General features: G+C 56.3%; 1 protein-coding gene across 3 annotated transcripts in view; it reads left to right on the top strand.

The window, feature by feature from the left end:
* The window catches only part of SCARA3 (scavenger receptor class A member 3), a 34,887-nt gene extending 22,931 nt beyond the window's left edge, over window positions 1–11,956 (top strand). For all 3 annotated transcript variants that reach the window (XM_034766811.1, XM_034766809.1, XM_034766808.1), the window contains exons 4-6: window positions 1,756–1,854; window positions 2,601–3,644; window positions 9,426–11,956. In XM_034766811.1, the coding sequence (XP_034622702.1) occupies window positions 1,756–1,854; window positions 2,601–3,644; window positions 9,426–9,856 (1,574 nt within the window). In that variant the 3' untranslated portion in view covers window positions 9,857–11,956. The remainder of the gene's footprint in view (window positions 1–1,755; window positions 1,855–2,600; window positions 3,645–9,425) is intronic.
* Window positions 11,957–13,692: the final 1,736 nt, after the last annotated feature.

Below are 13,692 nucleotides of genomic sequence, written 5' to 3'. Positions count from 1 at the left end.
GGTTTGCCTGCTGGGGGAAAGAAAGCCAGCAGCTAGAACAAGGGGGGTGTACAAGAGGTTTTTCCTTACCAATCCCCAAAGCAGCAGCAGGAACAGCAGTTTCAGCATCAGAGGACGCAGAGAGGACTCGATTCGCTTACAATAATCAGGAGATCTCCAGGCACAAATTCGTTGTTCGTGGGAGGGGAGTTTAAAAACGGGGGTACGCTCAAAAACAAACGAGAGCGGGGAGAGGGCCCCCCAAAGACCCCTAGCTGATCAGACCAGGTGGCAAAGCAAGGACCTTCTCCGGGGGTCTGATCAGAAAATGTCTGGTTTGAAGGGCAAACTCAGGCAGTTTCCCGCCAGTAACTTTGATTGGCTCCTCTTAATCCAGGGGAGGAGAGACGGCAGGGAAACTGCAGGTAAGCATAGGCATGCCTGGGCATGTTCTGAGCCACTGGTATGACTCATATGCTTAGTTATGTGGCCATTTTAGGTCTCGCATACCTGGGCAGAGCACCCTACACCGAGCCGGGTCCTGAACAGAGAAGCTAGACAAAGGAGCGAAAAGCCCCCACCTCTCTGAGCAGAGCAATGGCTCCAGTCAGTCTGCACAAGCCATGAGCTTTCCATGAGCAGAGCCAGGCTGTGACTTTGGTTAGTTCCATGGCCGGGGGGCGGCCACACAGCACAAACAGAAAGGAACCCTGCAGGGGGACAGCTGTAACAGACAAATCTCATCACAAAAAGATATCAGGTTAGCTTGACGGGATCTATTTTCCGTAAACCCATGCTGATTGGCATTAATTACATTACCCTTTTTATTTTTTTATTAATCGAGTCCCATATTAGCTGCTCCATTGTCTTCCGTGGAATCGATGTCAGGCTGACTGGCCTATAAATACCCGGGTCATCCCATTTATCCTTTTTAGCTATTGGCCCAACATTAGATTTCTTCCAGTCTTCTGGAACTTCCTCAGTGTTCCAAGACTTACTGAAAATCTACATTAGTGGGCCAGCGAGCTCCTCGGCCAACTCTTTTAAAATTCTTAACCCGCTGATTTAGAAATGTGAAACTTTCGTAGCTGCTGTTTAACATCCTCCTGAGATACTAGTGGAATGGAAAGAGGGTTATCATCATCATATGTTGAGATTGCATTATCTGCTTTTTTCCCAAATACAGAATAGAAATATTTATTGAACACTTTTGCCTTTTTTACATTACTATTGACAGTTCTACCATTTCCATCTAGTAATGGACCAATACCATTGTCAGGATTCTTTTTGTTCCTAATATACTTAGAAAACTCCTTATTGTCCTTAACTCTGCTGGCCATGGATTTCACCATATGTCCCTTTGCATCCCTTATCATTGTTCTACAATACCTAGCTTCTGATTTATTTTCATTACCGTCAACTTCCACTTTCTTCCATTTCTTATATATTCAAAAGATGAAAGGTCAGGACTTTAGCTGGTGGAAATGTATGCCAGCTGGGAACCTGACCCCACTGATTTAAATGGAGCTATGCTTATTTACACCAGATAGGGATCTGGCCCCATTGAGTTTAGCGGAGCTTCATCAGTTTCTCCCAGCTGGGGATCTGGCCCAAAATGTCTGCTAATGCTAAAACCGACTAACAGCTTTTTCTATTGGAAGAGGATCCATTTTGGACAATTTGGTTTCCTGAAAAATATCATTATTCACTCACTTAACCTAGAAGAGCTGAAAGCACAGACCCCACCCCATATTCCCATCTCTCTCTTCCCTGCAGTCTTTAAGAAAGTTAATTCCATAGCTGATGACATCAGCTCGGCCCAGACTTACTACGAGAAGAAGATCGTGTCTGTCCAGGAGAACCTCCAGGAGCTCGGTGAGTGTTCTGATCTCCACGGAGCACTGGCCCCATTACATCTCCTGACCATGGGCTGCGATCCCTCGGGCAGCAGAGTAGCCCTTGGAGTTAAGGGACTTTGCGGGGTCACTAGTTGGATGGGATTAGGGGGGTTGGTGGTCAGTGGAAGCTGCTGTTTGCTCTAGCAGATGGAAGGGGGCTGCTGCAGGGAAGGTCTCACAGAGCCTTCAGTGTGAACCTCTATCCTGACTGGAGGAAGAACTAGGAGGAAGTCCGGGGGGGAGGAGGGAAGGCCTACATCTCTCCCACAATATCCTTGTACAAGTTCCCGTAGGAAACATGGGAAAGCTAGATCATAATAATCCTGAGAACACTCTATGGGTCGATGGCAAAGTGTGTTCCAAAGGCAGGTTAAGTATCACTGTCCTTGTTTTACATGTGGGGGAAGCTGAGGCACATAGTGATTAGGTGACTTGCCCAAGGCTGTGCAGGGGTTCAGTGTCAGAGCTGGGATGAGAACCCAGGCAATCCTGGTTCTTGGGCCTCCCCCGCTGGAGAGATCTGTAGTTCGCCCACATGTGGCTTAGCAGTACCTGTGTCCAACTCTTAGGAATCCCAGAGCACATGGGGAGAAGAACGTGTTGTGGAGAGAGCCTCACAGACACCGGGGTCTAGTCCGAGGGGGAATGTGTCCATTCTCCACAGCTGACTCATGTGTCGTTGCTTGGCGCACAGCATGACAGAGCTATGTATCTCTCATTCAGATCAGAAATCCTTGGGGAACTGCTCCTTCTGCCATGACACAGGGCAGCTGGGGCAGGAGATAAGCAAGTTGCAGGAAGAGCTGGAGGAGATTCAGAAGATGCTCTTGGTGCAGGAGATCCTGCTGGACCGGACCTCGCAGGGGTACCAGCAGCTCTCATCCACCAGCAGCAAGATCACCAGTGAGATGGACGGCTGCTCGTTCTCCATCCGGCAGGTCAACCAGACCTTGGGGCATTTCCTAGCCCAGGTGAGAGGCTGGCAGGCGGCCACCTCGGCCCTGGATGACTCCCTGAAGGGGCTGCTGCAGGAGCGGTACGACGTCAAGGCAGTGGTGGAGCAGATGAACTTCACGGTGGGGCAGACCTCGGAGTGGATCCACGCCATCCAGCGGAAGACGGACGAGGAGACGCTGACACTGCAGAAGATGGTGACCGAGTGGCAGAACTACACCCGGCTCTTTGGAAGCCTGAGGGCCACCTCCTCCAAGACCAGCGAGCTGGTCAAGAGCATCCAAGCCAGCATGAGCCTGGCCTCGCAGAGGATCAGCCAGAACTCGGAAGGCATGCATGACCTGGTGCTGCAGGTGATGGGGCTCCAGCTGCAGCTGGATAATATCTCCTCCTTCCTGGACGACCACGAGGAGAACATGCACGACCTGCAGTACCACACCAGGTACACGCAGAACCGGACGGCGGAGCAGTTCGAGACCCTGGAGGGGCGCATGACCTCGCACGAGATCGAGATCAGCACCATCTTCACCAACATCAACTCCACGGATAGCCACGTGCACAGCATGCTCAAGTACCTGGACGACGTGCGGCTCTCCTGCACCTTGGGCTTCCACGCCCACGCCGAGGAGCTGTATTACCTGAACAAGTCCGTCAGCCTGATGCTGGGCACCACGGACCTGCTGCGGGAGCGGTTCAGCCTGCTCAGCGCCCGGCTGGACTTCGACATCCGGAACCTGTCCATGATCATGGAGGAAATGAAAGTGGTGGACGTGAGGCACGGGGAGATCCTGCGCAACGTCACCATCGTACGAGGTGAGTTGCATGTGGGTACATCCGGTCCGGGGCTTGAACCCGGGACTGCCAGCGGTAAAGGACCAGGCCCCTGGGGTGGAAGAAGTAGCAAGCTCATAAGCTCTTCTGTGGTCGTGACCCACGTAAGTGTGTGCGCGTTCGCCAGGGAGCCCAGAGGGGAAACTGAGGCAGCAGACCGGTGACCCAAAGCGGGGAGCTAGCTCTTGTATGTGTCTGAACTGGAGGATTTTGGCTGCAGACAGGGGCTTTTGGAGGTATCTTGGGCCACTGGTTCTGCCACAAAAAATCTCAGGGCCGTGATTTCAGAAGCGATGAGTGATCTTTGGTGCTTGATATGAGACACTTGAAAGGGCCTGGTTCTCAATGATGGGGAGGGGCTCAGCGCTTGCAGCATTGCAGGCCCCTCTGTGGTGTCTCCATCAGGGCTAACTGCTGTGATGCGCTCGGCCCCAGGCAGCTGGGGTTACCGCTGCTGCTGCTGTGGGTGCCACACCTAGGAGACACCAGCTGAGAGGGAAACCATGACCTGCCAGCTCCCTGGTGAAAACAGGGCTGGAGTTCACACATCATAAAATAGAATAATAGAATAGCAGGGTTGGAAGGGACCTCAGGAGGTATCTAGTCCAACCACCTGCTCAAAGCAGGACCAACCCCAACTAAATCATCCCAGCCACGGCTTTGTCAAGCCGGGCCTTAAAAACCTCTAAGGATGGAGATTCCACCACCTGCCTAGGGAACCCATTCCAGTGTTTCACCACCCTCCTGGTGAAATTGTTTTCCCTAAAAGCCAACCTAGACCTCCCCCACTACAACTTGAGACCATTGGTCCTTGTTCTGTCATCTACTACCACTGAGAACAGCCGAGCTCCATCCTCTTTGGAACCCCCCTTTCAGGTAGTTGAAGGCTGCTATCAAATGCTACCCCTCACTCCTCTCTTCTGCAGACTAAATAACCCCAGTTCCCTCAGCCTCTCCTTGCAAATCATGTGCTCCAGCCCCCTGATCATTTTCGTTGCCCTCCGCTGGACTCTCTCCAATTTGTCCACATCCTTTCTGTAGTGTCTGTAGTGTCATCCTTCTTCATGTGTGTCAGAAACACACACACACACACACACACACACACACACACACAGGCATCACAATGCACCTCCAACACCCCTGTCCACTCTACACCCATATACACTCACCCACACCCCACACACTGTAACATACACACATCCCAATGCATCCCCACAGCCAACCCTCTCTCCCCTTCACACCCATATACACTCACCCACACACTGTAACACACACACATCACAATGCATCCCCACACCCAACCCCCTCTCCTCTCCACATCCACTAACCCACACACTGTAACACACACACACCACAACGCATCCCCATACTCTACCCCCTCTCCTCTTCACACCCATATACATTCACCCACACACCATAACACACACACACACACACATCACAACACATCCCCCCACACCCACCCTCTCTCCCCTCCACACCCACATACACTGGCCCACACACTGTAACACACACATCACAACGCATCCCCCCACACCCAGCCCCCTCTCCCTTCAATACACACACCTATCAACACACCGTAACACACACATCACAGCGCACCCCTAAACACACTGAAGCCCCTTCTCTCCACACCCACATGCACCCATCCACACTCATACATCAGCAGACACACACAACACCTCCCCACACCCACATACATCCACCCACATATCGCAACACACACATACATCATAGCACACCCAACACCCTCCTCCTCCCACACCCTCATACACAGGCTGTGTATTCAATGAGCCACTTGTTTCTCCCTCCGCAGGACAGGGGGTTGCTGCTGGTCGGGTCTGGGGCGTGCGAGCAGGGGTCAGCGTGGGGGCGGCTTGCATGGAATCTGCTCTCCCCCCCCCCCCCGTTCTGTGGCTAGCCAGGGGCCCTCACTCCCAATGCAGCTGCTCGAAATGCCCTGAGGACAACACTAACCCTGCAAAGGCCTGTGGTGGGTGGAGGGGTGCTGTGATGTGTGGGTGTGGGGAATGGCTGTGCGTTGTGATGTGTGGGGGTGTGTTATGATGTGTGGATGGGAGTTGGTGGATGTGGGTGTGGAGGGATGGGGGGGTGGTGGGGGGAGGGGTGCTGTATGATGTGTGGGTGGGCGGTTTGCGATGAGTCTGTGTGTTACGATGTGTGGACGGGAGTTGGTGGATGTGGGTGTGGATGGATGGGAATGTGGCAGGGGGAGGGGTGCTGGTTGATGTATGGACACCAGCCCGCAGTTTCCCTCTCAGCCGGTGTCCCGTACGTGTGGCACCCACCACAGCAGTAGCTGTAACCCCGACTGCCCTGGGCTGAGCAGATCACAGCGGCTGGAGACCTGATCTGGGACCTGATTTGCCGAAAGCGCTGAGCCCCCACCTGCAGAAAACCTGCCCCTTTAAGGTATCTCATGTCCGGCACTTCTTGCTTTTGAAATCTCCGCCCTGAAAGTTTAGTGGCAGAATCGCTGGCCTGAGAACCACCCAAAAGCCTGTGTCTGCAGTCAGAAACCTCCAGTTCAGACGTGTACTAGAGTCAGCTCCCCACTTCAGGTCACCTGTCTGCTGCCTCAGTTTCCCCTTCTGCACACCATGGTGAAAGCACCCAGACTCAAACGGTGCAGGTCACAACCCCTTCGGCATTGACACGTCTTGGCCAGCGTTAGCTGGTTCTGAAATGGCTGGCACGTGTCACACCCTTGCCGCTGACTGGCGGGGACTCAGGAGATATATCGTCATAGTCACTTTCTTCTGCACGGAGCATTTATAACAGGGAGGAGGTGCTGGGGGTGGCAGGGGACAGGGCTTAGCAGAGAAGGAAACCCCCGCGTCAGGGAGTGGTACGTGCCAGCTACTTCCGAACCAGCTAACGGCAGCAGAGACGTGTCATTTGGGGTGACCCCAGACGTGTTCTGTCCTTGCCCCGGACCATTCACTTGACCCACACCCAGAGCCTTTTCCCTTTCTCTGGGTCTCTGCAGCCTCTGCCTATGACACAGGGCGCCTTAGATCTAGTTTCCTAGAGGTGACATGCATGAGCCTAGCGTGTGCCTTCTGACTCCCAACTAGATAAGGCCCAGGCCTGTATCAGATGCCCTGGGGCATGTTCCTGTGCCCCTGCACCAGTGCCCTGTCACAGGAGGGTCTGGGGAACACCTGTCCACTAGAAACCGCCTGAGGCCCAACCACTCATTTCACTACATTACTGCTTATTAGAGACTGGAAATCCTTTGGGGAGGGGGTGGTAGTGCCAGGCCTGGCTCAGAAGCCACGCCCTGTAAGTTCATTGGCCGCTGAATCCATGTCTTCAGGGCCGATCCTGATGGCACGGCTCGGGCGCTGGGACAGCTCCGAAACCAGCAAGGGCCTGTTTTCCTGTCTCCGAGCCTTGAGCCTGGTTACGGAACACAGTGATGGTCGCATCTCCCCCAGCAGCATTTCAGTCCCGTTATAAGCGGGACAGCAGTGCTGTGAGCAGGGTCCCCGGCCCCAGTGCTGCCCAGACCTGTCTGCTTGGGGGGCCCCAGCACTGCCACCCAGAGCAGCTCCTCTGGGCTGCCTGTGGGCCGGGGGTGGGCGCGAGGAAGGTGGAGGCTGGAGGGAGATCCCTGCACAGGTTTCCAGCACACTGACTGTGACTTTGGCGACAATACAAGCAATTGGAACTGGGTTTTGCATTTCCCAGGGCTGTGTGGCACATGGAGAAGGGGCGCGTGTTAACACAGCTGTGCGTGACCCCTGGGGACCAGGATGGGGCAAGGCCAGAGGTTCTGTTCCAAGCCCAGACCTAGACCGACGTGGGTTTGAAACCCAGCTCTGAATTCTGAAGCCAGGGCCCATTTCAGGTCTGCAGTGTCTTGCTCTGGGATGAGAGGGGTCTGACCTGCACAGGGGTGCTATAAATAACACTATCATCAATATCCGCCCCCCCAGCAGCTACAGACCCCTCCCTCCCCATCCCCTGCTTTCCCCCCCCACCCCCCCATCCCCCACCGGACAAGTGCCTAGGCCCAGTCTCCCACCTCAAACCCTTCCCCAGTCTAGTCACTATTCCCCCAGCCGCACATGCAGAGACTTCCAGACCCCACCTCCCAGCTTCGCATGTTCCCCATCCCGCCCCCCCAGCTCTCCTGCCTCCCCCTGCTGCCGAGCCAGCCCCCGCTCGCCTACAGAGGCTGGTGTGTGAGCGGTGAGCCTGAGTGCCTTTTGGAAACCGCTTTGGGAACCTGCTGAGTGAAAGTCAGGGCACAGGAATTACTTTAGGGACCACTGAAATGCAGCCACCTCTGGGATGGAGCACAGCAGCTGGTTGGCCACACACTACAGCCAGGGAGTATAGGAAGGGAGAACATTGCCCACGCTGGGATTTGGCCAGGGTGCTCCCGCCATGAAAAGCACCGGGAACATCCCATGTTAGCTAACCCCCCTCTAGCAGCGTGTTGCAGTCCAGAGACAGAGCATGAGTCTAGTGCTTAGAGGTGAGGGGGGAGCAGGGCTTAATCTCACCTTCCCAGAGAGCAGGCGGCCTCCCCGGCACAAACACAGCCCGCTCTCCTGGTTGCTGGTATCCTGTGATGGAAAAAGGGAGCAATGCACAGCGAGCTGTGGACCTGGCAGGGCCAGGCAGTAGGTGCAGCTCCTCCGACAAAACCCCTAGCCTCAGACAGTGCCTCGCTGTGTGTCCCTCTGCGGGCAGGGCCGCTGGAGTCAACACATGACGGCATCTCTAGCGGGCGGGGAGGGGAAACAGGAGGCGCTGGCAGGGGATGGGCACCTGGCGCCTTCCCTTGGCTCCCGCTGGTGGAATTCCCCATGTGGTCCCCCAGTGCTGCCAGTCAATTCCACAACACCCCCCCGCCCCGAGCTGGAGATCGGACAATTCCTCAGACACCAGCCGTTTCCTGGGAGCTGGACGATCAACCCCAACGACTCTGGCAGAGGGTCAAGCCGCTCTCCACACCCTGGGGCAGGGAGCAGGGGCAGGAAAGGTGCTTCCCTCCCTGGGCGCGTTGGCTGGGCTCTCCCTCCTCTGTGACATAGAGCAGGGTTAGGACGGGGTAGGGATCTCCCACATGATTGGTGCCCCGGGACTGCGTGGGCAGGTGTCAGTGGACCTTGGTTCTTTGTTGCCTTAATGTGTCACCTGCCTGGGGTGGGAGGGGTCGCCAGCTGCCGAGCTCAGTGGTATCCAGTGGCATGTCCCCTGCAGGGCAGGAGGACCACTCAGGCTCCCATTGCCTGGACACTGTAACCAAGGTAACCAAGGTAACACTGGTTAACGATGGTCTGCACTCTCCACCCGTTTCTTTCCTGTTACCTGGACACTGTAACCAAGGTAACACGGGTTAACAATGCTCTGCGCTCCCCACCTGTTCCTCTCCTGTTGCCTGGTTACTGTAACCAAGATAACACTGGTTAACGATGCTCTGCACTCCCCACCTGTTCCTCTCCTGTTGCCTGGACACTGTAACCAAGGTAACACTGGTTAATGATGCTCTGTGCTCCCCACCTGTTCCTCTCCTGTTGCCTGGTTACTGTAACCAAGGTAACACTGGTTAATGATGTTCTGCACTCTCACCTGTTCCTCTCCCATTGCCTGGACACTGTAACCAAGGTAACACTGGTTAATGATGTTCTGCACTCTCACCTGTTCCTCTCCCATTGCCTGGACACGGTAACCAAGGTAACACTGGTTAACGATGCTCTGCGCTCACCACTTGATCCTTTCCCCTAGGTGTGCCTGGCCTCCCTGGACCCAGAGGACTCAAAGGCGACGTGGGAGTGAAGGGGCCCGCAGGAAGCAAGGGGGAGAAGGGAGATGGCGGGGGCCTGGGTTCTCCCGGCCCGCCAGGCTCCAGAGGACCTCCAGGCATCCCAGGCCCTCAAGGCGAGAGGGGACCTATTGGCGTGAAAGGCGTACCGGGCTTTAAAGGCGCTAAGGGCAACTTTGGGCAAACTGGCCTCAAAGGACAGATGGGCCTGAAAGGCGACACGGGCCCTCAGGGGCCAGAGGGAGCTCCAGGGCCGGTGGGGCCAGCAGGGCCGCAAGGGAAGCCAGGGATCCCAGGGAAGCCAGGGTCGCCGGGCCAGCTTGGCCCCCCGGGTCCGAAGGGAGACCCCGGCGTGCGTGGGCCCCGAGGCTTACCAGGGCCACCGGGTGTCTAAGCCAGCCCCACCCGCAGCCCTGCCCTACGGGGGACGGCGAGGGGTGGTCTCTGCAGTGCTGAGGGGTGGCAGTTGGCCGGAGGCGCATCCCAGGGCCCGTCACCAGCATCCCCCTGGCCCTGCGGGAGATTCAGCCGGCGATCCCAGCAGGGAGCCCGACCCCCCGCATCCCGCTCGGGACGTCCTGCCTGAGCAGAGCGGCTGGGATCCCTGCTCACCTGCACAGCGCCCCCAGCAGGCAGCCCCCCTTGTTCGTTCACACGCCCTCAGAGACAGCTGAGGGCAGCACGGCCTCCCGGATGGGAAACCAGCGCTGTCCACGTCCTGCCCTTCCCTTTCCAAGAGCCTGCTTGTACCTGTCTGACCCAGACACGCGGGGCTGTTTGAAAGGCAAAGAGCTAAATCTCCGTGTGTCAATGGGAGTGTGTGTGTGAAAGAGACTGTGCTAGGCCTTGCCAACAACGCCCTGGGCTTTGCCCTGCAGCTGGGGAGCTGGGCCCAAGCAGGCTTCCCACGTCTCTCGTTTGCTGGCAGAGCCTGGGTGTTTTGCTGCCTGGCACAGACCGACGTGCCTCCGGTCGCTTCATTGCCTTGGTTTCCATCATCCGCTTCTTTCCCTGCCTCCTCTGCTCCAGCCCTCGCTCACTGCAAGTGGGTCTGGGCACCACGCTCTCATGCCACACCTGGTCGGGGCTGTCTCTGAGCCTCCTACAGTTCTGTATTTGAACACGTTGATTCTCCCTCCTGACCCACTTGGCAGCCAGTTGGGCTTGGTCCAGATGGCCTGAGCTGTCGGTACCCGTTCAGCTCCTGGTGGGCACAATCACCCACCATCTCAGCTGGCACCCTCACTGGCCGCTTGCAATAGAGGGCCCAAGGATCGAACGGGCCTTGGAATCCCTGCTCCCCCTGAAAAGGGCTCCCTCCAAGTCAAGATGGAGGGATTTGGGGAGCAGACACTGTGCCCTAGGCAGCCAAGCCAGCAGGCTCCGAATTCACATTTAAAACCTCCAGCCCCTTTGCATTGAGAGTCCTGAGAAGGATGCTGACAAACTGCAGTGGGGTCAGAGAGGAGCCATGGCTGAGTAAAGGATCAGAGAACATGTGCTCTAGTGATAGACGCAAGGAGCTCAATCTAGTTAGCTTCACAGAGAGACGGCCAGGGGGTGACTTGATCCCAGGCTGTAAGTATTTAGTAATGGGCAGAGGAAGGTCTAACACGACCCAACGGCTGGGGGTTGAAGCGAGACACATTCAGACTGGAAATAAGATGTACAGTTTAGAAAGTGAGGGTAATTAACCGTTGGAGCAACTTACCACGGGCTGTGCTGGATTTGTCATCAGTGCCATGTTTAAATCACGATTGGACGTTTGTCTAAAAGCTCTGGGGCAGGTCTCTGGCCTGGGTCATGCCGGGTGGGTGGGGAGGAAGGGGTCAGACTAGATGATCGCAGTGGGCCCTCCTGGCCTCGGGAGCCATGAAAAGCTCCTTGGACAGCTACAGAGGCCCTGGGTGAGCTGCTGAAAGCCGCGTGCTGAGCCAGTGGTCGGGGTGGAGTTAGACCCGAAGCCCCCGACGCCCAGGCTGGGGGCTGACCAAGAGGAGCACGGCTCCCTCCGTGGCTGGTCTGAACAGCTCGGCTCAGGAATCGTGTTTCGATCGCCCAGTGCTCACGGTCTGCCAGAACCTGGGTGGGAGTCAGTGAGAGGCTAGGAAGGGGTCACCCAGCAAGTCAGCACAGAACAGCTGGGAACCGAACCCCGGTCTCCGGATTCCGGCTGCGGGAAGCGGCAGCACCTGGCAGTGGTGCAGGACCTCGCGCCCGGCGGTGGGAGCCAGAAGACCAGGGTTTCACAGGAATTGGCAGACTGGCGCAGCCCCGCGGCCCAGCTAGCCCAGCATCCTGGCTCAGACAGCAGTAGCACCAGATGTTTCAGAGGAAGGTCTGAGACCCCCCCCAGCTGCTGATGAGGGAGTATCTGCCCCTGATATCGGGCTAATCCTGATCTCTAACAGTTAGAAGTCTGGTATCAGAGGGGTAGCCGTGTTAGTCTGAATCTGTAAAAAGCAACAGAGGGTCCTGTGGCACCTTTAAGACTAACAGAAGTATTGGGAGCATAAGCTTTCGTGGGTAAGAACCTCACTTCTCTTGAACCTCACAACCTCTCTTGCATCTGAAGAAGTGAGGTTCTTACCCATGAAAGCTTATGCTCCCAATACTTCTGTTAGTCTTAAAGGTGCCACAGGACCCTCTGTTGCTAGTTAGAAGTCTGGATATTCCTGTTACCCATAGACATGCCGAAGTCCCCTTTGACTTATGCTAAGTTTTTGGCCTCAATGACCTCCAGTGGCAGTGAGTTCCACAGACTAATTGTGCCTTGTGTGAAAAAAATATTTTCCTTTTATCAGCCTTTGAATCTGCCCCCTTCTAATTTTCTTTGCACATCCCTTTGTTTATGTCTTATGAATCAGGGAGAACAGAAGCTCCCGATCTCCCTCCTCCAGATGAGTTGTTATTTTATAGGTTCCGATCAGGTCCCTTCTTAGTCGGCTCCTCTCTAAGGTGTCAGTTGAAGCTCTGTCAGTGAGTGTGGTCAAGTCCCTTCCCCCACTCTGCGCCTCAGTTTCCCCATCTGTGAAATGGGAACAAGAAGACTCACCCAGCTTCGAGAGGTGTGGCTGGAGAGCGCTGCTTGTTACTGCCATTCGGGCCCGTTTGCAGGGGCGGTTTAGAGTCGTGGAGGGAGAGCTGCCGCTGGCCCAGCTCCGTCCCCGTCCGTTCCCATTCAGCAATCCATCACCATGGGGTCAATGACTAATTGAGCATGGGGGCACCAGGCATGGGGGAGGGACTTTACATGGCTGCAACAGCTGGGGAAGGAAGGGGAGGCCTAGAGAAGTGGGGAGAGGCACCACGTGGGTTTGGGGGAGCACCCTGGGTGGTGGGGGAGGCTGAGCAGTGGGACCCGGGTCATGAGCCAAATGCAAGAGGAAGTGTTTGGGGGGAGCCGGAGCTGGGGAGCAGTCTGGCCGGGGGGCCTAGAGGTGAAGCAGGCTGGGGGAGGTCTCGGGCTGTCTTGGGAGCTGGGAGGGATTGGGAAGAGGAGCGGTGAAGATGCTGGGGAGACCCTGGATCTGAGCCCCTGACTGGCAAGCAGCCCCAGCGCCGCCCCAGGATGATGGGCCCAGGCCCTGCCTCTGTTCAGCTCCGGGGCCCACGGTTCGTGGCAGGCACAAAACTGCGGGCAAAACGGCCTTCCAGAGGCCCGTGTGAACACAACCCTCAGCCTTGCTGTCTGAGCCGGCCCTGTCCCGGAACAGCCACTGTGTTACGGTTCAGACCCTGCCTCTCATGCTCCAAGCCCGGGCTGGCGCGGGCATCTACCTGCAGGACCATCCCCACCCCATCCCTCAGCCTGCCGCAACCCCCCAAACCCACCCAAAACACCAGCACTCTGGGGAGTGCCCGGTCTGGCTGTCACCCCTGTGCCAGGCCCGAGGGAACCAGCCCATAGACAAAGTCCCTTGCCCTTGGCTCTGGGCATAGGCAGCAGTGGAGTGGGAGGCGGTCTCGTCCCATTCCTGCTGAGCGGTGATGGTGCCTTACGCGATGAGACTTGGCACAGGCTGGTGTGATGTTGCGTGCGTTCTACATGGTGCAGCTGGTTTGCGTCATCTCTCTCCTGCCCTTTTCACCCCGGTATCTACCCACGATATAATGGCAAATGTATTCCTGGATCAATAAAGATACGACTGTATGGGGAGAGCCCGCGCCCTTGCTTTGTGTGTGCTGCATTTCCCACTAGGCGAAGAGATGAGTGCCCGACGCATGGCT

Source organism: Trachemys scripta, chromosome 3 (assembly GCF_013100865.1).
Source record: "Trachemys scripta elegans isolate TJP31775 chromosome 3, CAS_Tse_1.0, whole genome shotgun sequence".
Taxonomy (NCBI): Eukaryota; Metazoa; Chordata; order Testudines; family Emydidae; genus Trachemys; species Trachemys scripta.
The sequence above is the reverse complement of the archived record's forward strand: the minus strand, read 5'-3'. Positions and strand labels throughout refer to the sequence as shown.